The sequence below is a fragment of the Scyliorhinus torazame genome, chromosome 3 (assembly GCF_047496885.1).
Source record: "Scyliorhinus torazame isolate Kashiwa2021f chromosome 3, sScyTor2.1, whole genome shotgun sequence".
In the NCBI taxonomy this organism is placed as follows: Eukaryota; Metazoa; Chordata; class Chondrichthyes; order Carcharhiniformes; family Scyliorhinidae; genus Scyliorhinus; species Scyliorhinus torazame.
The window spans coordinates 277942280-277965232 of record NC_092709.1 but is presented as its reverse complement, the minus strand read 5'-3'; the positions used below and the strand labels follow the sequence as shown (position 1 = coordinate 277965232).

General features: G+C 50.8%; 1 protein-coding gene across 3 annotated transcripts in view; it reads right to left on the bottom strand.

The window, feature by feature from the left end:
* The window catches only part of galt (galactose-1-phosphate uridylyltransferase), a 96437-nt gene extending 78884 nt beyond the window's left edge, over positions 1-17553 (bottom strand). Inside the window, exons 1-4 of one of the 3 annotated variants that reach the window (XM_072497286.1) lie at positions 17228-17553; positions 13609-13781; positions 11499-11574; positions 9032-9080 (exon numbers count right to left, since the gene is read on the bottom strand). In XM_072497286.1, coding sequence (XP_072353387.1) covers positions 9032-9080; positions 11499-11574; positions 13609-13781; positions 17228-17330 — 401 coding nt within the window. In that variant the 5' untranslated portion in view covers positions 17331-17553. The remainder of the gene's footprint in view (positions 1-9031; positions 9081-11498; positions 11575-13608; positions 13782-17227) is intronic. The other 2 variants (XM_072497284.1, XM_072497285.1) reach the window with 2 other exon arrangements.
* Between the last annotated feature and the right edge of the window lie 5400 nt (positions 17554-22953).

Here is a 22953-nt window from a genome sequence, read left to right as displayed (position 1 = left end):
CTGCCTTCCGACTCTTGCTCTGTCTTTTGGTCACCCATTTTCTATCTCCATCAGTACCTTTCACCTGCGGTGTGACCAACTCGCTAAACGTGCTATCCACTATGTCCTCAGCATCACGGACGCTCCAAAGTGAGTCCATCCGCAGCTCCAGAGCCGTCAAGCGGTCTAACAGGAGCTGCAACTGGACACACTTCTTGCACGTGAAGGAGCCAGGGACAGTGGGAATGACAGTGCTAACCACTGTGCTGCCGTGCCGCACAAGGGGAGAAAGGTGACAATTATTGGCATCCAGTCTGGCAGCATAGGAGGAAGTATGGGTGGTCCAGCTGGACATAGCTGGCATGCATTTGAAAGCTGGCATATGCGAGGAAGCTGACCCCATGTTTTCAAACGATGTTGCATGTTGCTGGACAGCATGTAGAAGAGGATGAAGAGCAACAAAGAACAGGGGCTGGATTCTCCGCTGTCAGGATTCTCCGTTGCACCAGCAGCCCGAGGATTTCCTGACGGCGTGGGGCTGCCCATAATGGGAAACTCCGTGGGCCGGCTGGCGAGACGGAGAATCCCGGGGGCGCACCGCACCAGAAACCTGGTGCAGCGGGACGGAGAATCCCGCCCCAGATCTTTAAGGGACACTGCCATGATGGTGAAGAGTTGGCAGGAAAGCCATTGCAAGAGATGTTCTCCCGATAGGTAGTTTGGAACCAATTAAAGTCAGTCCTAAGGATTGTAGGTGCCAGTAGAAGCCAGTGGAGTCAACAATGTCAAAGGTTGAGAAGGGATGTACCAGTTACAGAAAATGTTCCTTATGACTTTAGTTAGGCCTGTTTTGGGGCTGTTGGGAGGGATTGAACTGCTTTGTAACAATGAAACAAGGAGTTGCAGAAACACAATTGACAACACTTTTAAAGAACAAAGAGATGTTGGATTTTGTTTGGCGGGAGAATGTTTTAAAGATGGTGCAATGATGGCATTTTTGGGTAGGAAAAACCTGTTGATATATGCCTGTCCAACACTATGATGCCCAGACGTTTCTTCCTTAACCCAACCTCCCCCCACAATGCCATGTCACAAACAACCTGGGGGTGGTAGAGGCAGAGATGCGATTATTGTGGGTGTACCTAAGAATTTGGAGCAAGAGGGAGTTTGTTACCATTAACTGATCAACATGTTAACAGACAAAAGATCAGATTTGCAACCTCAAGGACCCGACCTTCCAGCACAATAGCTAGATTAGGCATTTGGCATGTTTGCCTTCATCGGCCGGGGCATTGAGTACAAGAGTTGGTAGGTCATGTTAGGCCACATTTGGAATATTGCGTGAAGTTCTGGTCGGCAAACTACCAGAAGGATGTGGATGCTTTGGAGAGAGTGCAAAGGAGGTTTACCAGGATGCTGCCTGGTCTGGAGGGTGTTAGCCATGATGAGAGGATTGTTTTCGTTGTAAAGACCTGAGGAGAGACCTGATTGAGGTCTACAAAATTATGAGAGGTATGGACAGGGTGACTAGTCAGAAACTTTTTCCCAGGGTGGAAGACTCAATTACAAGGGGGCACAGGTTCAAGGTGAGAGGGGGAAAGGTTAGGGGAGATGTGTAAGGAAAGTTTTTCACGCAGATGGTGGTGAGTGCCTGGAACACATTGCCAATGGAGGTGGTGCAGGCAGGCACGATAGCAACGTTTAAGATGTATCTTGATGGATACATGAACGGGCAAGGAATGGAGGAAAACAGATCGTTTGGGTAATAAGTAGTCTGGATCGGCGCAGGATTGGTGGGCTGAAGGGCCTGTTCCTGTGCTGTTATGTTCTTTATTAATAAACTATTCCGACTTCCGGTTGCGGCTATGCGGAGCTAAGTCGCACATTCGGCGGCTCCCGCAAATACGGTCTTTTGGGCTCTTTTCAGGGCCTCCAACGGCACTTTTTTGATGTTTCCCGGTGTGGGAAGGAGTCTACAACAGCTCCAAGTCAGTATATAGCTTCAACTAGGAGCGGGGCGACACAAAAGGTGGTGGACCCGGAGAAGGTGCGAGGGAAGAAGGATAAAATGGCGGCGGGCGGAGACAAGGCAGCGTGGATGCAGTGGGCGGAAAAGCAGCAGGAGGGTATCCAGCGCTGCTTCAGAGAGATTAAAACGGACTTGCTAGAACCGATGAAGGCGTCTATTGATAAGCTGCTGGAGACACAGACGGCCCAGGGAGTGGTGATCCCCGAGGCTCGACAAAAGATCTCTGACAATGAGGATGAGACCTTAGGCCTGGCGGTAAAGGTGGAGGCGCACGAGGCGCTCCACAAGAAATGGCAGGAGCGGTTCGAGGAGATGGAGAATCGGTCGAGGCGGAAGAATCTGCGGATTCTGGGCCTCCGGGAGGGGCTGGAGGGGCCGGACGTGGGGGCCTATGTGGTCACCATGTTGAACTCGCTGATGGGAGCGGGGTCCTTCAAGGGGCCCCTGGAGCTGGAAGGGGCCCATAGAGTGCTAGCGAGGAGGCCCAAGGCTAACGAGCCTCCGCGGGCGGTGCTGATGAGGTTCCATCGGTTCATCGATCGGGAGTGTGTGCTCAGGTGGGCCAAGAAGGAGAGGAGCAGCAGGTGGGAGAACGCGGAGGTTCGGATATACAAGGACTGGAGTGCGGAGGTGGCGAAGAGGAGGGCCGGGTACAATCGAGTGAAGGCGGTGCTGCACAGGAAGGGGGTGAGGTTTGGCATGTTGCAGCCGGTGCGACTGTGGGTTACCTACAAGGACCGACACCATTATTTTGAGTCTCCGGAGGAGGCGTGGGCCTTTGTTCAGGCCGAGAAGTTGGACACAGTTTGAGGGTCAGGACGGGCGATTGGGGACTGCGGTTGATATGCTATGTTTATTTTTGTTCGAGGGGGGGGCCTTTGTATTGCTTCGGGTTTAGTTTTCTTTGTGTTTTTTCTCTTTTGGGTCGGTGAAGGTGGCTGGGACGGGTTGGGCACTGTTTTGGTTGGGTTGGTCGGGGGGGCTCTTAGAGGTGAGATGGGGCCCCGCGGGGGAGGGGGAGGCCTGAGTCAGGGGTGAGGGGACCGGGCCTGTAAAAGGAGCTGCGTCAGAGGTGGTGGGGCCTGGTAGGTGGAAAGCGCGGGCTTTTTCCCGCGCTGAAGACTGGAGGGGGCGGGGCCGGGAAGCGAGGGTTTCCCGCGCATAGAACAGAAGAGGGAGGGGGAGAGCCCATGGACAGGAGAGGAGGGTGTGCCACACAATGGGAGGAGTCGAAGGAGAGGCGGGAGTGGCTGGGGTCAGCAGGAATCAGCTGACTTGCGGAAGTGCAATGGGGGGAGTAAATCAGCTAGGATGGGTCCGAGCTTGGGGGGGGGGGGGGGGGGGGGGGTGATCGAGTTGCTGCTGCTATGGTCAAGGAGGAGCTGGAGCGAGTGGGGGGGGGGTCAAGACGGGGGTATGCCGCTGTGGGGAACGGGACGGGTGTGGGGTGCGTGCGCGTGGCTGGCCGAGGAGGGGTCATGGCTAGTCGGCGGGGGAGGGGGGGACGGGCAGCCCCCTGATCCGGCTGATAACCTGGAATGTAAGGGGACTGAATGGGCCGGTTAAGCGCCCACAAATTGCAGGGAGAGAGGGTGGTACTGGTCAATGTGTATGCCCCGAACTGGGACGATGCGGGTTTTATGCGGCGTATGTTGGGTCGGATCCCAGACTTGGAAGTGGGGGGCCTGATAATGGGGGGAGACTTTAACACGGTGCTGGATCCGGCACTGGATCGCTCCAGGTCTAGGACGGGTAGGAAGCCGGTGGCGGCTAGAGTGCTGAGGGGGTTTATGGACCAGATGGGAGGGGTGGACCCTTGGAGATTTGCAAGGCCGGGGGCTAGGAAATTTTCATTCTTCTCACATGTCCATAAGGCTTATTCCCGAATCGACTATTTCATCGTGAGTAGGGCGTTGATAGCGAGAGTAGAGGATACTGAATATTCGGCAATAGCCACTTCGGACCACGCCCCGCATTGTGTGGACTTGGAGATGGGGGAGGAGAGGGACCAGCGCCCGCTGTGGCGCTTGGAGGTGGGGCTGTTGGCGGACGAGGAGGTGAGCGAGCGGGTCCGAGGAAGTATAGAGAGGTACCTGGAGACCAACGACAACGGGGAGGTCCGAGTGGGGATGGTATGGGAGGCACTGAAGGCGGTGGTGAGGGGAGAGCTGATCTCCATTAGGGCCCATAAGGAGCGGAGGGAGCGGGGGGAGAGGGAGAGGCTGGTGGGGGAGATTGTGAGGGTAGACAGGAGGTATGCGGAGGAGCCCGAGGAAGGATTGTTGAGGAAGAGGCGTAGCCTCCAGGCCGAATTCGACCTGGTAACCACCAGGAAGGCAGAGGTGCAGTGGAGGAAGGCCCAGGGGGCGATTTACGAGTATGGGGAAAAGACAAGCCGGATCCTGGCGCATCAGCTTCGGAAGCGGGACGCAGCTAGGGAGACCGGGGGAGTTAAGGACAGGGGAGGGAGTGTGGTGCGGAGTGGAGCTGGCATCAATGGGGTCTTCAGGGACTTCTACGAGGAATTGTACCGATCCGAGCCCCCACGGGAGGGGGGAGGGATGGGCTGCTTCCTGGACCAATTGAGGTTTCCAAAGGTGGAAGAGGGACTGGTGGCGGGATTGGGGGCCCGATTGGGCTGGAGGAGCTGATCAAAAGGGATAGGAAGCATGCAGGCAGGGAAGGCACCGGGGCCGGACGGTTTCCCGGTCGAATTCTATCAAAAATATATGGACCTGTTGGGCCCGCTGTTAGTTAGGATCTTCAATGAGGCAAGGGAGGGGGGGGGGCTTTGCCCCTGACGATATTCCGGGCACTGATCTCCTTGATCCTGAAGCGGGACAAGGATCCCCTGCAGTGTGGGTCTCACAGACGGATTTCCTTGCTAAATGTAGATGCCAAGGTGCTGGCGAAGGTCTTAGCCACGAGGATTGAGGATTGTGTGCCGCAGATCATCCATGAAGACCAGACGGGGTTTGTGAAGGGGAGGCAGTTGAATGCGAATGTGCGGAGGCTTTTGAACGTTATCATGCCAGCGAGTGAGGGGGAGGCGGAGATAGTGGTGGCGATGGACGCTGAGAAAGCCTTCGATAGGGTAGAGTGGGGGTACCTGTGGAAGGTGCTGAAGAGGTTCGGGTTTGAGGAGGGGTTTGTCAGGTGGGTTAGGCTGTTGTATGAGGTTCCGATGGCGAGTGTGGCCATAAACAGGAGGAGGGCCGAGTACTTTTGGTTGCATCGAGGGACGAGGCAGGGGTGACCCCTGTCCCCCCCTACTCTTCGCACTGGCGATTGAACCCCTGGCTATGGCACTGAGGGAGTCAAGGAACTGGAGGGGGTTGGTGCGTGGTGGGGAGGAGCATAGGGTGTCACTTTATGCGGACGACCTGCTGCTGTATGTGGCGGACCCGGTGGGAGGAATGCCGGAGGTAATGAAGATTCTTAGGGAATTTGGGGACTTTTCGGGGTACAAGCTCAACATGGGGAAGAGCGAGCTGTTCGTAGTTCATCCAGGGGACCAGGAAAGGGGGACTGGCGAGCTCCCACTAAAAAAGGCGGAGAGGAGCTTCAGGTATCTGGGAGTCCAGGTGGCGCTGGGGGGCCCTGCATAGGCTTAATTTTACAAGGCTGGTGGAGCAAATGGAGAAGGAGTTCAAGAGGTGGGACGCGTTGCCGCTGTCCTTGGCGGGTAGGGTGCAGTCAATCAAAATGACGGTGCTCCCAAGGTTTTTGTTCCTGTTCCAGTGCCTCCCCGTGTTTATCCCGAAGGCTTTTTTCAGGCGGGTTAACAGGAGTATAATGGGGTTTCTGTGGGCGCGAGGGACTCCGAGGGTGAGAAGGGTGTTCCTGGAGCGGAGTAGAGATAGGGGGGGACAGGCGCTGCCCAACTTCTGTGGATACTACTGGGCCGCCAATGCGACGATGGTGCGCAAGTGGGTGATGGAGGGGGCTGCATGTAAGAGGCTGGAGACAGCGTCTTGTGTGGGTACGAGTCTGGGGACGCTGGCAACGGCGCCGCTGCCGCTCCCTCCAAGGAGGTATACCATGAGCCCGGTGGTGGTGGCTGCCCTCAAAATTTGGGGGCAGTGGAGGCGGCACAGGGGGGGGGGGGGGGGGAAGTGGGGACCCCATTACGGGGGAACCACCAGGAAGAATAGGTGGAGGGTTTGCGGGGTGGCACAGGGCAGGGATACGAAAGCTGGGGGACCTGTTTGTGGACGGGAAGTTCGCGAGCCTGGGTGAGCTGGAGGAGAAGTACGGGCTCCCCCCGGGAACACCTTCAGGTACTTACAGGTAAGGGCGTTTGCCAGACGGCAGTTGGTGGAATTCCCGCGGCTACAGCCACACACAGTACAGGACAGGGTGCTCTCGGGGGGGTGGGTGGGAGTGGGGAAGATCTTGGAAACTTACCAGGTGATGCAGGAGGAGGAGGAGGCCTCGGTGGTGGAGGTAAAAGGCAAGTGGGAGGAGGAGTTGGGAGAGGAAATTGAGGAAGGGACGTGGGCAGATGCCCTGGGGAGGGTGAACTCTTCCTCTTCGTGCGTGAGGCTCAGCCTCATACAATTTAAGGTGCTGCACAGGGCACACATGACCGGGACAAGGATGAGTCAGTTTTTTGGGGGTGAGGACAGGTGTGTTAGGTGCTCAGGGAGCCCAGCAAACCACACCCATATGTTCTGGGCATGCCCAGCGCTGGAGGAATTTTGGAAGGGCGTAGCGAGGACGGTGTCGAGGGTGGTAGGACCCAGGGTCAAGCCGGGCTGGGGGCTCGCAATATTTGGGGTGGCAGAGGAGCCGGGAGTGCAGGAGGCGAAAGAGGCCGGAATTCTGGCCTTTGCGTCCCTGGTAGCCCGCTGGAGGATTCTTCTTCAGTGGAAGGATGCGAGGCCCCCAAGCGTGGAATCCTGGATCAACGATATGGCGGGGTTTATTAAGTTGGAGAGGGTGAAATTCGCCTTGAGAGGGTCGGTAAAAGGGTACTTTTGGCGGTGGCAACCGTTCTTAGACTTCCTGGCAGAGCGGTAGACATTGGTCAATGGCAGAAGCAACTCGGGGCGGGGGGGGGGGGGGGTCACTTTATTTTTTGTTTTTGTTATTTACACTGGAGGGTCTGTTGGGGTGTATATACTTGTTGTATTAAGTCAGGGTGTTAATGTTAATTTATTATTTATGTACAGTGGGGGTATGGAGGGTTGTTTTTCTGGACTGTGTTTTGTACTTAACCCTGTTGGGTTTCTTTTTCATTTTGTTATTAATATTTTATGAAAACCTTCAATAAAAGAATTTTTTTTTTTTTTTTAATTAAAAAAAATTAATAAACTATTCCAAAAGCAGAGAGGTTAGATTAAACATTTATAGAGAGCACTCTCATGAGCACTGTCCACTGTCTGGTCGCCATACTATAAAAGGGACATAGGTGCATTGGGCAAAATACAAGCAAGATTTACATGCATAGTACCAGAATTAAGGGAATACAACTGTTAGGAAAGATTGGGTGAGTTTCTCCAGTTCCGCAGCCACGTGTTTCTCGGTGCCATTAGCTGGCGGTGGGATTCGATACTATCAGCGCTTGTCAATGGGATTTCCCAATGAAGCCATCCCACGCCACTGGGAAACCCGCAGGTAGGGATGCATTGCTGGCAGAAACAGAGGGCGCAATTCTCCCATCGGGAGTCTAAGTGCCGACGCCGGAGTGAAAACCGGAGTGTTTCACTCCGGCGTCAGAGCCCGCTCCCAGCATCCTATTCTCCCGCCCCCCGGGGGCTAGGAGCGGCGTCGCGTCATTTACGCACACCGGGCCTTGGCGGCGCGTAAAAGCGGCGGCGGCCGCGTAAATGACGTCACCCGCGCATGCGTTGCAAACGGCGAGCAGCAATTCTCCCAGCGGCCAGCCGTGATTCTCGCCGCGCCGGTTTGGGGGGGGGGGGGGGGGGGGGGGGGGGGGGAGGGGGAGGTGGGAGAATCGCGTGCGGGCGTCGGGGCGGCACACGTGCGGCGCCCTGGCAATTCTCCCACCCAGCGTGGGGAGGAGGGAGAATCCAAAGTGCTGAAGAATTTCTGTCACTGTATAGGCATTGCTCTTTTCTCTAGGAAAGAGACTAGCTGAGATGTGGGCTGAAAGAAGTCTTTAAAATTCTGAAGGTCTTCGCTAAGGAAGTATTAGAAAAGGGTTTTCCATGTGTGAGCTCCTCAGGAGCTGAGGAGGGGAGGGGCTACTAGCCATAAATATACAATGGTCATTGATAAATCTGGAATGGAATTCAGAAGAAACACCCTCGCTCAAAGCAGTGAGAATGTGGATCTTAGGTCCAAATCAAGTGATGATTGAAGGTCAGACGGACAGAAGGAAGGAAGGCAAAGCAAGGGAGGGCAAGGTAAGGCAAGGCAATGGAGGGCAAGGCAAGGAAAGAAAGAAGTCACACCTAAAGAATAATAATCTTTATTATTGTCACAAGTAGGCTTACATTAACACTGCAATGAAGTTACTGTGAAAATCCCCTAGTCGCCACATTCTGGCACCTGTTCGTGAATGTCCAATTCACCTTAGAGCACGTCTTTCGGCACTTGTGGGAGGAAACTGGAGCACTCGGAGAAAACCCAGGCAGACACAGGGGAATGTGCAGACAGTGACCCAAGCCGGTAATCGAACCTGGGACCCTGGAGCTGCGAAGCAACAGTGCTAACCTCTGTGCCACCGTGCCGTCCATAAACGGACATGCTTCAACTTCATGGTACAAAAATGCTGATCTTCATTACTAAGAATCAAGGATGTTTTACAATTCAGTAACTGACACTAACAATTCAGTAACTGAAGTCAGATTGGTTGTCAACTATGTTCCATGATGTACAGAGGGAACCTTCTGGAGAATTCTTTGTCATTCTCTATCCTTTTCGTCCACTAATTCAAAACACAATTACCTTGTTTAAAAGAAACTAAAACAACAGCCAAAGGCACAAATTTTACATTGATACTATATATATTCACAGCATCTCCACTTTATAGATTCTCATAGAATAGGTATTTACCAAACTCCTCTAGCAGCTTTTGTTTGAAACAGCGGGTGCTCACTGAAACCTATGGGTTTAAAAGTACAGTATTATTTAAAAGAAAGGAGCAGAATCCAAGAAAATCATTTTTACTGAGTATTTAGATTACTTTAATAACATGGTGATCCACCCATTACAGAGACCCCCACCAGAGACCCACCCATTACAGAGACCCCCACCAGAGACCCACCCATTACAGAGACTCCCACCAGACACCCACCCATTACAGAGACCCCCACCAGAGACCCACCCATTACAGAGACTCCCACCAGACACCCACCCATTACAGAGACCCCCACCAGAGACCCACCCATTACAGAGACCCCCACCAGAGACCCACCCATTACAGAGACTCCCACCAGACACCCACCCATTACAGAGACCCCCCACCAGAGACCCACCCATTACAGAGACCCCCACCAGAGACCCACCCATTACAGAGACCCCCACCAGAGACCCACCCATTACAGAGACCCCCACCAGAGACCCACCCATTACAGAGACCCCCACCAGAGACCCACCCATTACAGAGACCCCCCACCAGAGACCCACCCATTACAGAGATCCCAACCAGAGACCCACCCATTACAGAGATCCTCACCAGACACCCACCCATTACAGAGACCCCCCATTACAGAGACTCTCACCAGAGACCCACCCATTAGAGATCCCAACCAGAGACCAACCCATTACAGAGATCCTCACCAGACACCCACCCATTACAGAGACCCACCCATTACAGAGACCCACCCATTACAGAGACCCCCACCAGAGACCCACCCATTACAGAGACGCCCACCAGAGACCCACCCATTACAGAGACTCTCACCAGAGACCCACCCATTAGAGATCCCAATCAGAGACCCACCCATTACAGAGACCCCCACCAGAGACCCCCCATTACAGAGATCTTCACCAGACACCCACCCATTACAGAGACCTCCACCAGAGACCCCTCCGATGAGAGACCCCCATCAGAGACCCCCCATTACAGAAACCCCCACCAGAGACCAACCCATTATAGAGATCCTCACCAGACACCCACCCATTACAGAGACCCCCACCAGAGACCCCCATTACAGAAACCCCCACCAGAGACCAACCCATTACAGAGATCCTCACCAGAGACCCACCCATTACAGAGACCTCCACCAGACACCCCTCCGATAAGAGAGACCCCCATCAGAAACGTCCTCCCCATTACAGAGGCCCGCTGCCTGGAAGCTAGAGAGCAGTCCAGACAGAAACAGTGAAAATATCACTGCTTTAAAACTCACCTGTGCCCTACGCCTGCTGTCTCAGGCAGAGAAAGCAGCAGTTGTAAATTCCTAAAAAGCAAAATCCACATCAGCTGGGTTTAAACCCCCCCGCAGATCTTTGATCTGCAAGACTTTGACTCACATCAATGTGAAATTGGTTTTACTAGACTGTAATTGACATCTTGCATACAGCCAGCAGTCCAGATTGTTCAATTTCAATTCCCTTCACCCTTCAATAGATCTCAAGTACCCAGCTGTGAAACTAAGGCCTTGTTTTTAAACATCCAGCTATGACTGATAGCTCTTGGATTACATCAAAAGCAGTTAAGTGCTCTCACTTCCTCTTTTACTTTGCAGAAAAGCATTTGCATCTTCCCGTTGGCACGGGCTGCAGATCTCGATACCGTCGCCAGCAGGTGTCCGGAGCATCCGGGATTGGCGCTGATGATGCTGGATTATCCACTGCATTGGAAACTGCTACTGGCGCCGGGCGGTGAAGAATCCAGTTAGTGATATCAATGTAAGTTATTCCTTTCTTTCTCTAACTCTGACTGTGCCCCTTTCCCTCTTATCTCCTACAAAGAAGACCTGAAACCTGAGTCAGAGCTCGGAAGCAATTATTTTACCAATTGATCAAGGATGGCAGGCTGTCAGAATCTGAAATTACAAGGGGAGACTTTGATAAGAGGAGCTTGGAGGGACCTTCGATCTAAGATCCAATGGAAAATGCAGGAAGAACTGAGCAAGACCTTGACCAGTTTGAAACTGAACAATGAGCTGTATTATCCACCAGTACTGGTAAATCAGAGAACTGGAGCACCAAGCCTGACAATTGGGACTGGATTCGGATGGAGAGCGACCAATGTTAGGATGGAGGACGAGGAGCAAAGTTTGGATTCTGTAGCTGCACACGTGGAAAACATGGCATGCCATTAGCATTATATTCCTCAACTAGCACTAGGATGCAGGTGAGAACTATTCTTTGGTCTGGCACTGAGAAATCAGGGCTCGTGTTTATTGCTGGGAGAGCTGTGATCTACCTAACAACACGAAGATATATGGTAATATGAGAAAACACCTCCAGGTGATTAACAATAAAATTCCAAATGCAAATACAAGATAATTTAAACCGTAGAAAGATTTTAGAAACATTATAGCAGGTGAGAATAACATGGAGTTTGAAGTACCTGGATCTGGAGCATCTGGTTGTAGGCTTGGGAAGTCATTATCAAACACATAAGTACTTTCATACTCGGAGTTCACCTTTATAATGTGAAATGAAACAAGAAATTATTCTCTGACATATCTACAATAAGCATCATTCAAATGATCAACTTTATAATGAATGCTTCCTTTGGGAGGTCAAATGCAAACCTTCCATCAGACGATATGATTTAGAGGAGCTGTGTCACCATGCAACATTAAATAGAGTGATAGCAGTTACAGGAATTACTGAGAGTTTTATTTCTGAAAACGTTTGAAACTTTGAAAAAAAATCTTGTAAAGTTAATCACACAAATGTACGAATACTTAAGAAAGTCCTGCCTGCCGAGGGCTGCAATCCAATCCAGGCCAGCAGCTCTTCAATGCTTGACACTGCCATTGACAAGTGCTGCTGGTAATGCACAAAGCTGAGGCCCAAGGTCAGCAAGGCACCTAGGCCACATGTGGTGATGGTGAGAGGGGAAGTATGGGTTTCAGTTCTTGCTAGGTGGTGGTGGTGGTGGTGGTGGTGGTGGGGGAGGGGTGCAGCAGCAAGGACAAAGGTGTGGATCTCAACAATTCCCTCCCATCTCTGCTTCTCGATGCCAGATCCCTCGATCAGACACTGAGGCTAGCCACGGGCACAAATTCCGTATTGCCCTCGAGATCTCACGAGAAGCCCAATACGGAATTTGTGCTGCCGAGATTTTGGTTGGTAATCATAGAATTTGCAGTGCAGAAGGAGGCCATTCAGCCCATCGAGTCTGCACCGGCTCTTACAAAGAGCATCAACTCAAGCACACATCTCTACCCTATCCTTGTAACCCAGCAAGGGAGGGCAAGGCAAGGAAAGAAAGAAGTCACATCTAAAGAATAATAATATTTATTACTATCACAAGTAGGCTTACATTAACACTGCAATGAGGTTACTGTGAAAAAACCCTGGTCGCCACACTCCAGCGCCTGTTCGTGAATGTCCAATTCACCTAACAGCACATCTTTTGGGACTTGTGGAAGGAAACCGAAACCCACGCAGACACGGGGAGAATGTGCAGACTCCGCACATACAGTGACCCAAGCCTGGAATCAAACCTTGGACCCTGGAGCTGTGAAGCAATTGTGCTAATCATTATGCTACCATGCTGCCCCCTGTAATGTTCCCTGTGCCCCTCTCCCTCTCTGATGCTACGATCAGGTTCACGTGCAGGAAGGGTGCGGGCCTGGTTAGCATATTTTATCATAAATTTGAATGTAATTGTAGAACTTAACGCTATTACTTCCGCTCTCACTATACCGTCCCACTCAGCTGGCATGACATCATGCCGGTGTGAATCACTACTGCTTTTCAAAAATGAAAAACAGTCGTGATCAGCACTCTGGGGGCACACAGCTAAGTATAGCCCCCAGGTGGTGAGTGATATGCCCTCTGGGAAGCACCATTGGGGGGTTCCTCTTACAAGTGGGGCAAGGGGGCGTGGGGTGAGGAAACAAAGTGGGCATGCCCCAGTGCGGGGTTGGGGGGGGGTGGTCTGGGAACGGACGCCCTGATGCTTATGGAGGGGGGGTCTTCCGTGGCCAACTTGCCATCACTATAACAGTCAACTCAATCGCAGCAGAGGAAACAATTATTTTTTTTATCTTTTAAATTTAGAGTACCCAATTATTTTTTTTCTCCAATTAAGGGGCAATTTAGAGTGGCTAATCCACCTACTCTGCACATCTTTGAGTTGTGGGGACGAAACATGCAAACACGGGGAGAATGTGCAAACTGCACACGGACAGTGACCCAGAGCCGGGATCGAACCTGGGACCTCGGCGCCGTGAGGCAGCAGTGCTAACCACTGTGCCACCGTGCTGCCCCCAAGAAACAATGAAAATAGCTTCCAAACTACCTGTTGAATAATAGTCCTATGTGAACTAATTTCAAGGAGCCAGGACTGTAATCATAGTGACCAAGAACCTAATCCTGCTCTATGACCGATACTTCAATGCGGAAAACATGAAAAGCATGTTAGGTACTAGAGTTCATCACAACCAAGTTTGTTAACTACTAACACCAATTTAAATATTGTATGCGCGCCATCTATACATTACCTCTCCATTTGCCCTTGTTGCTCCAGGACAGAGAGGGTTAGTGGGATCATGACGTGCGATGTTCACCTCTGTGGGTTTCTCAACCTGTCCCTTCCAAGGACGTTTCATCCGGTGAGCAGAGACCAGGATCCACTCATCACGGAGAGGGTTGTAGCGGATGTGCTGGTGTTCTCGTTTTAGAAACAAATTGAAAATGGTAAGAACTATCTTATTTATTTATTTCTCCTGACTGACAACTAATTATTGCACGACCAGTGCTTCGAGAATGCTGCTAATAATTTTATTTTTAATATTAATTCCATATTAAAAATGTTACTGGTAGTCAGTCGTATGTTCACAATTTTTAGTTTCACCTTCTACAAAAGTTTTAGAATTGTTCTTTTACTTACGCTACGTTTAGAGCCACAAGAAACAAAATAAGAGCCAACTGTTGCTCAAGTCAGAAGCGTTTGTTCACCTATTTTACTTTTCAATATCAGTTCCAAAAATCGTGATTAGTGTTTTATACCGAGTATTAATTTTAGTTTTGGCCCAATCACATTCAGTTTAGTTATAGATTTTGGAAGAATTTTAACTTTTCTCTCGGAGTAGTTAGTAGTGATCGATGTTCTTTTCAGGAAGAATATTGAGGTGACTGTTTGACCCTGAACGTAGTTTCTGATCCTTTTTCCTCTCCATCACTATACCTGCAAGTTCCACTTCTAATGTAGTCCATCTCCACCCCACCCAGCTCATCTGCTGCTGAAGTGCCTATCTATGCTTTGTTACCTTGAGACATGACTATCTGAATGCTCTCCTTGCTGACTTTCCAGCTTGTTCCCTACATGCACGGTAGTATTGTGGATAGCACAATTGCTTCACAGCTCCAGGGACCCAGGTTAGATTCTGGCTTGGGTCACTCTGTGCGGAGTCTGCACATCCTCCCCGTGTGTGCGTGGGTTTCCTCCGGATGCTCCAGTTTCCTCCTACAGTCCAAAGATGTGCAGGTTAGGTGGATTGGCCATGATAAATTGCCCTTAGTTTCCAAAATTGCCCTTAGTGTTGGGTGGAGTTACTGGGTTATGGGGATAGGGTGGAGGTGTTGACCTTGGATAGGGTACTCTTTCCAAGAGCCGGTGCAGACTATATGGGCCGAATGGCCTCCTTCTGCACTGTAAATTCTATGATAATCTATAAACGTCAGCTGAACAAACGCTTTGCTGCCTGTACCCAAACTCACATCACACATCACCCTTGTGTTTGCTGACGTAGGTTGGCCCCTGCTTTCATGCTTTCAAATCCCTTCATTACCTCATCTTTCCCTTTCTCTGTAACTTCCTCCAGCCCTCCAGTCCTTGTAAGGTCTCAACACTCTTCAGTTCTGGTCCTTTGCACATTCTTAAATATAATCACTTCACCATTGACGGCCATGCCTCCAGTTGTCTAGGCCATAAGTTCTGGTGTTCCCTCCCTAAACTTCTCTACCTCTTTACCTCTCCACCTTCAAGGTGCTCCTTCAAACTGACCTCTTTAACTAAACGACTGGAGATATGTTCTAGTCATATCTCTTTATGTGGCTTGCAATGAAATTATATTTGATAATCACTCCTCTGAAGTGCCCTATTTTACTATGTTAAAGGCACTGTGTAATTTTAAATAGAGGACTTTCCCCTCTTATAATATATTCTGACTGCAACAGATCACTCTTGCTAAATGATACTAGAGGGTTGTTAATAAGTTCACCCAGGTTTGATGAGAAAGCACACCAGAACTTCCTCAGGAAACTAAGGAAATTCGGCATGTCCACACTGACTCTTACCAACTTTTACAGATTCACCATAGAAAGCATCCTATCTGGCTGCATCACAGCCTGGTATGGCAACTGCTCGGCCCAAAACCACAAGAAACTTCAGAGAGTCATGAACACAGCCCAGTCCATCATACTAACCTGCCTCCAGTCCACTGACTGTCTACACCTCCCGCTGCCTTGGGAAAGCGAGCAGCATAAACAAAGATCCCTCCCACCCGGGTTATTCTCTTTCAACCTCTTCCATCGGGCAGGAGATACAAAAGTCTGAGAACAGGCACTAACAGGTTCAAAAACAACTTCTTCCCTGCTGTTTCGAGACTGCTGAATGACCCTCTTATGGACCGAACTGATCTCTTCACACATCTTCTCTATTGAGTAGTAGTGAAAAATGAAATGAAAATCGCTTATTGTCACAAGTAGGCTTCAATGAAGTTACTGTGAAAAGCCCCTAGTCGCCACATTCCGGCGCCTGTTCAGGGAGGCTGTTACGGGAATTGAACCATGCTGCTGGCCTGCCTTGGTCTGCTTTCAAAGCCAGCGATTTAGCCCTGTGCTAAACAGCCCCTTAGTGCACTCCGTATGCTTCACTTGATGCCTGGGCCTATGTATTTACATTGTGTATTTATGTATATCCTATGTTTTCTCATGTATGGAATGATCTGTCTGGACTGTACGCAGAACAATACTTTTCACTGTACCTCAGTACACGTGACAATAAATCAAATCAAGACAGAGTTATACTAATCTCTTACAATAATCTTTATTCGTGTTACAAGTGGCAATGTTAGAATTGACTTATCAAATTCAGAAGTGACAGAACAATAGACTGGCACAGTTGAGTGAAATTCTGCATTCTGCTCAGGAATCCCAGTGTAGCAAATAAAGTTGCAAACTAGTAGGTCAATCATAAATTCAACTGTTAACAGCAGTGGTAGGGGATGGGTTGGAAACTCTACAAAGTTATCTTAAAACTCACATTATATCCCTAGTAATATTGAACTTGCAGGATCAGTAAATTAAAAAGTAATGCAACAGGGCTGTCACATCTCAAAGATATAAACCGATTTATGCAAATTAACTGGGCTATGGTGAGAGGGGACAGACGACAGAACGGCAGAGCATGGGGGATGGAACATGAACAGATTCTTGAGCCACATTGTGTAACACAATCACATATCAGGCACTTGCAAATGGTTTATTTCAGCATAGAGCATATTAATCATATCATTGAAATAGGGGAAGGGGTTGATCGACTTTAATATTGGCGATATTCGTTCTTGACACTCAGGTTACAAACTTTAGTATTCTGGCTTATTTTCCTGCTAGCTCCCTTTAAACAAAGCTACTCAAGTTGGGAGGGGGTAAGGGCATTACGTTATACAATTGTGCAACAGTGAAATGTAAGGTCTCATTCTTTCAGCTTTTAAATTCAGCACCTTATTTTTTAAACTTTCCGTCTTTATTTTATCTATCTTAATCTATTTTACTTTCCACTTTCTTTGTTTCTCTTTCTGTTCCTCGCTTTTAACACAAAATCACCCCACTCTAAAATTAACACCACTTTCTCAATCCTGGTACTTTTTATTTAACAATCCTTGATTGGTTAAGGAGATGGTCTCCTCATTGGGACCTGTTGTCAGCTTCCAATACCGTGGCACACAAAAATGTTAAAAACTTAACTGTGTCCAAGGGTAAGTAAACATGATGCTCTTTGCTGCAGCAAATTAACATCCAGATCAACAAACAAAAGTTCCAAGTAAGCAGGCTAAACTGGATATAGCACATGCAACACAAACCCCAAATAAATGGGTCACAGCAGAAATAACTTATCTCTGCATAATGGCAGCTTCTGCTTTTCCAGTTGAGTAAGTAAATCTTTATGAAAGTTACCACTGGGCTCAAAAATCTCCTTGCTCGTGACCTGAGGCTCCATGCGAATTCTTACACTGTCAATCACCGACCCCTCCCCGGCAGATTCTCTGGAGATCAGTTGCCGCAGAGCTCAGATTCGTATGATATTCGAGGAATTTGTTTCATTGCAAACAATGGCAACGATTGCTTATAAAACTATGCAAAACGAAATTGTCTCCAGCTTTTGCCAGAAAGACTTTTAAACCTACTTCCCAGGGTGACTTTTTTTTTAACCTACTGATCAGGCCAACCATAACTAAACCCTTAGTTAATCGGATCTCCCAACCCTCCTTACTTCTACTCCTCCCCATGTGCACAAATGACTAAAATCTAAAAGTCGAGGTTTTTTTTAAAAATCAATAAAGTTAATGAGCTGTTAGCCTTTAGAATTAGAGGGCCAGAGTATAGAAATAGAGTTACAGATGTGGTCTATCCCTGGCGTACATCTGGAGTACTTTGCACAGTTCTTGTCGCCCACGCCTTAGAGAGAATATATTAATTAGTCTGGGAGATTTATCAGAAGCCATCAAAATTCCAAGGATTGGATCATGAGGAAAGGTGAAATGATTTGATTTTGAGGTTTTCAGGATTTTGAAAGGAATTAGCATAGATATGAGACAAAAAAATTAGCTGGTTGGGAATTCTGGGCCATGGGACATTCAGAAAATAAATTAGGAAAGACTTTTCATTGCAAAGAGTGGTAGACATAGTATTCTCTCTCACAAAGACAGCTCAATAAAAAGTTCTAAAATTAAGACCAACCTTTTTTTTACTGAAGAAGAGTGTCTGCTATGACTGAAAAGGTAGGAATGAGTAAAACCCTAGGGGTTGAAAACTAAAGGCTGATTATTTAAAATTAAAAACAAAACAGTGCTGGAAATAATCAGCATGTGTAGTGGCATCATCTGTGGGGGAACAGAGTTAACATTTCCGGTCTATGACCTTCCCGCCTCAACACTGCTCTACATTTCTTGATGAGCCTTCAAAGTCCCTCTTGGAGTTTGTCACAGCGCTGTGGAGTGGGGGTTGGGCAGGACATGCGTCTTTTTAGGGCACTTTATGTAGCAGAGTAAGTTTAAGAACCCAGTGTAAAATGTGAGTGAATGGATGACGAGGTGAGTGGGTCAATAGAAAGCACAGAAATCCTACAGTGCACAAGGCCGTTCGGTCCATTGAGTCTGCACCGACCCTCCAAAAAAGCACCCTACCGTGGCCTACTCCCCGGCAACCCCATACATTGATCACGGCCAATCTACCTAACCTGCACATTTTTGGACTGTGGTAGGAAACCGGAGCACCCAGAGGAAACCCACGCAGACACGAAGAGAATGTGCAAACTCCTCACAATCACCCGAGGCTGAAATCGAACCCAGGTCTCTGGGGCTGTGAGACAACAGTGCTAACAGTGTCACCCAATTTCTGGTAAAACTGGGCTTCGAAGACCTGGCAAGAAGTGTGGAGCAGTGTTGAGACGGGGGGAAAGTTTCAATGGAATTGCATTTGGATGATGACTACAGCGTCTTGAAGTATTCAATCATATCCAGGTGGGTGAGCTAAGTGTGTGAGTGGGTAGGGTGGTGAGGCAGTAGGTGGATGAGATGGTCGATGGGTAGGGTGGCAGGTGAATGAGATGGCAGATGGAGGATGTGGTCGCTAGGTGGATGAATGGTAATTGGGGGTTGAGGGGGATAGCCAGATGGTCAGGGGACCAAAGGTGATGCTTGGGCATAATAAGGGGTCATGGGGTGGAATGCTGAGTATTCAGCTCAGTACATCAGACATATCCAAAGTCTCTGACTCGAAGTCTGTCGGAAACTTTTGCAGAGATTCTTGGGGAGGTTATTTTTTCTAAAAATGTTTATCTTGATCTTAAAGTTACAAAGTGTGATGAACGGTTACTGCCTTATCATCATGTAAGGTGATGTCCCCTTTAAGACCAGGCTTGGAACCCTGGGGACTCCGCCTCTGGCTCCGCCCATCTGGGAGCCATACATAAAGGCCTGCCTCATGGTCTGTATAGCAGTCAGCTCTCGTCCAAATCTGTAGCATAGTTATTAGCCTAATAAAGCCTTCTTTACAGTTTAATCTCTAAGCATCATTATTGAGGGTACCTCAATTTATTAGGCTAAACTAGATTCAGGATGGACGCAGGCCTAAAACCAGAGAAGCTCAATCTGGAAGCATGAACGCCGGAGGCATAGGAAATTTTTAAATACTGGCTGCGGTGCTTCGAGGCCTACCTGGACTCCGCAGAGACTCCCATCCTGGGGCCACGCAAGCTGCGCCTACTCCACGCCCGGGTGAGTCACAGAATCTCCGCCACGCTCGAAAAGGCGACGACTTATGAGGAAGCGATTGAGTTGCTCCGCAAGCGGTTTGTCAAACCCGTCAATGAGGTGCACGCCCGGCATCTGCTCTCTACCTGCCGGCAGCGCTCGGGGGAATCGCTCGACGAGTTTGTTGAGAAACTCACCGCGCTGGCCAGGGACTGTGACCATCAGGATGTGACAGGGGAAGCCCATATGAACCTGCACATCAGAGATTCTCTCGTGTCCGGCATCCGCTCGACCTACATCCGGCAGCGACTGCTCGAAAACGGGGCAAAAGACCTCCAGGAGACGCTAACGCTCGCCTCCTCGCTGGAGGTGGCCCGACACAACTTGGGTACGTACCCCGCGGACTCTGCCAGCCCCCCCCGGACTTCCTCAGACTCGCCCGTATTACAGGCCTGCGCCACGCGGCGACCTGCTCACCATGGGGGCACACCTTGCTACTTCTGCGGGCAGGGCCAGCACCCACGCCCACGCTGCCCAGCCCGCTCCGCGATCTGCAGCGACTGCGGGAAGAAAGGGCACTTTGCGAAGGTCTGCCTGGCCAGACCCAGGGGCCAGAAAAACAAAGAACAGCCGGCCCGAAAATCGGGCTCCCAGGCCCGCAGGCCTCGCAATGCTGCTGCGCACCGACCCGACACGTCCTCTTCTGACGCGTCATCAGCCTCGTGCGAAACATGGGAGCGGCCATCTGGTCGGCAGCCATCTTCTCGACCCGACACGTGCGACCAACGGCAGCGGCCATTTTACGACTCCGACTACCCGCGACTGGGTGCGATCACCCTCGATCAAACTCGGCCAAAACACCTGCAGGACTCCATGATGCAGGTCCAGGTCAACGGCCACGACACTGCATGCCTCTTCGACCCCGGGAGCACGGAGAGCTTTATCCACCCTGAAACGGTAAGGCGCTGCTCCCTACGCACCCACCCACATCCCAAACCATAGCCCTCGCATCTGGGTCCCACTCGGTACAAATCACGGGGTACTGTATTGCGGATCTCTCGATCCAGGGTGCCAAATACACCCGTTTCAAATTTTATATCCTCCCTCACCTCTGTGCCCCCCTGCTGCTCGGACTGGATTTCCAGTGCAGCCACCGAAGCCTGACACTGAAGTTCGGCGGACCCTTGCCCCCCCTTACGGTGTGCTACCTTGCGACACTGAAAGTCGCACCCCCCTCGCTATTCGCTAACCTCACTCCTGACTGTAAGCCCGTCGCCACCAGGAGCCGTCGCTACAGTGCCCAAGATATGGCTTTTATCAAGTCAGAGGTCCAGCGTTTACTGGGAGAGGGGGTCATCGAGGCTAGCAACAGCCCTTGGAGAGCGCAAGTGGTGGTAGTCCGGTCCGGGGAGAAGAAACGGATGGTCGTGGATTATAGCCAGACCATAAACCGATTCACGCAGCTTGATGCGTACCCCCTTCTTCGCATCGCGGAAATGGTAAATCGGATCGCCCAATACCGAGTCTTTTCCACGGTCGACCTCAAATCTGCCTACCACCAGCTCCCCATCCGACCAAAAGACCGCCTCTATACTGCCTTCGAAGCAGCCGGCCGGCTCTTCCACTTCCTCAGGGTCCCCTTTGGTGTCACAAATGGGGTCTCCGTCTTTCAAAGGGCGATGGACCAAATGGTGGACCAGTACGGTTTGCGGGCTACATACCCGTACTTGGACAATGTCACCAGCTGCGGCCATGATCAGCAGGACCATGACGCTAACCTCAAAAAGTTCCTCCAGACTGCCCGAGCCCTTAACCTGACCTATAACGAGGGCAAATGCGTTTTCCACACCACCCGGCTGGCCATCCTCGGCTATGTCGTGGAAGACGGGGTCCTAGGTCCCGACCCCGACCGCATGCGCCCCCTTAAGGAACTCCCTCTCCCCCGCAGCCTCAAGGCCCTCAAACGGTGCTTGGGGCTTTTCTCCTATTACGCCCAGTGGGTCCCCAAGTATGCGGACAAAGCCCACCCACTCCTAAAGACCACAACTTTTCCCCTCTCGGCTGAGGCCCAATTGGCCTTCAACCGCATCAAGGCCGACATCATCAAGGCCGCCATGCACGTGGTGGACGAAACCATCCCTTTCCAGGTAGAGAGCGATGCATCAGACATCGCCCTAGCTGCTACCCTCAATCAAGGAGGCAGACCAGTAGCGTTCTTCTCCCGAACCCTCACCGCCTCCGAGATTCGACACTCTGCAGTCGAAAAGGAGGCACAAGCCATTGTGGAGGCTGTGCGGCGCTGGAGACACTACCTCGCCGGTAGGAGGTTTACCCTCGTCACCGACCAACGGTCGGTCGCCTATATGTTCGATAACACGCAACGGGGCAAAATAAAGAACGATAAAATTTTGAGGTGGAGGATCGAACTCTCCACCTACTCGTACGATATCAAGTATCGTCCAGGGGAGCTCAACGAGCCCCCAGATGCCCTGTCCCGCGGCACATGCGCCAACGCGCAGGAGGACCACCTGCAAGCCATCCACAATGACCTCTGCCACCCGGGGGTTACCCGGCTCGTCCATTTTATCAAGTCCCGCAACCTACCTTACTCAACCAAGGAGGTCAAGGCCATGGTCAGGGCCTGCCAGGTCTGTGCGGAGAGCAAACCGCACTTCTATCGGCCAGACAAGGTTCGGCTCGTGAAGGCCTCGGGCCCCTTTGAACGACTGAGCGTGGACTTCAAGGGGCCCCTCCCGTCCACCAACCGTTATGCCTATTTCCTCACCGTAATCGATGAGTTCTCCCGTTTCCCATTCGCCATTCCCTGCACCGACATGACCTCAGCCACGGTGATTAAGGCACTGCACAGCATCTTCACCCTGTTCGGTTTCCCTGCTTATATCCACAGCGACCGGGGTACATCGTTCATGAGCGATGAACTGCGTCAGTATCTGCTCAGCAAAGGCATCGCCTCGAGCAGAACGACCAGCTATAACCCACGGGGAAACGGGCAGGTGGAGACGGAGAACGCGACCGTGTGGAAGGCTGTCCTTCTGGCCCTGCTGTCGAGAAATCTCCCAACCACCCGCTGGCAGGAGGTCCTACCCGATGCCCTACACTCCATTAGGTCACTCCTCTGCACGGCCACAAATGAGACCCCTCATGAGCGATTGTTTCGCTTCCCCAGGAAGTCTACCTCCGGGGTCTCGCTTCCACCTTGGCTGACGGCTCCGGGACCTGTTTTTCTCCGGAGGCACGCGAGGAGCCATAAAACGGACCCCCTAGTTGAAAAGGTCCGACTGCTCCACGCCAACCCCAGTTACGCCTACGTGGAGTACTCCGACGGCAGGCAAGATACGGTTTCCCTCC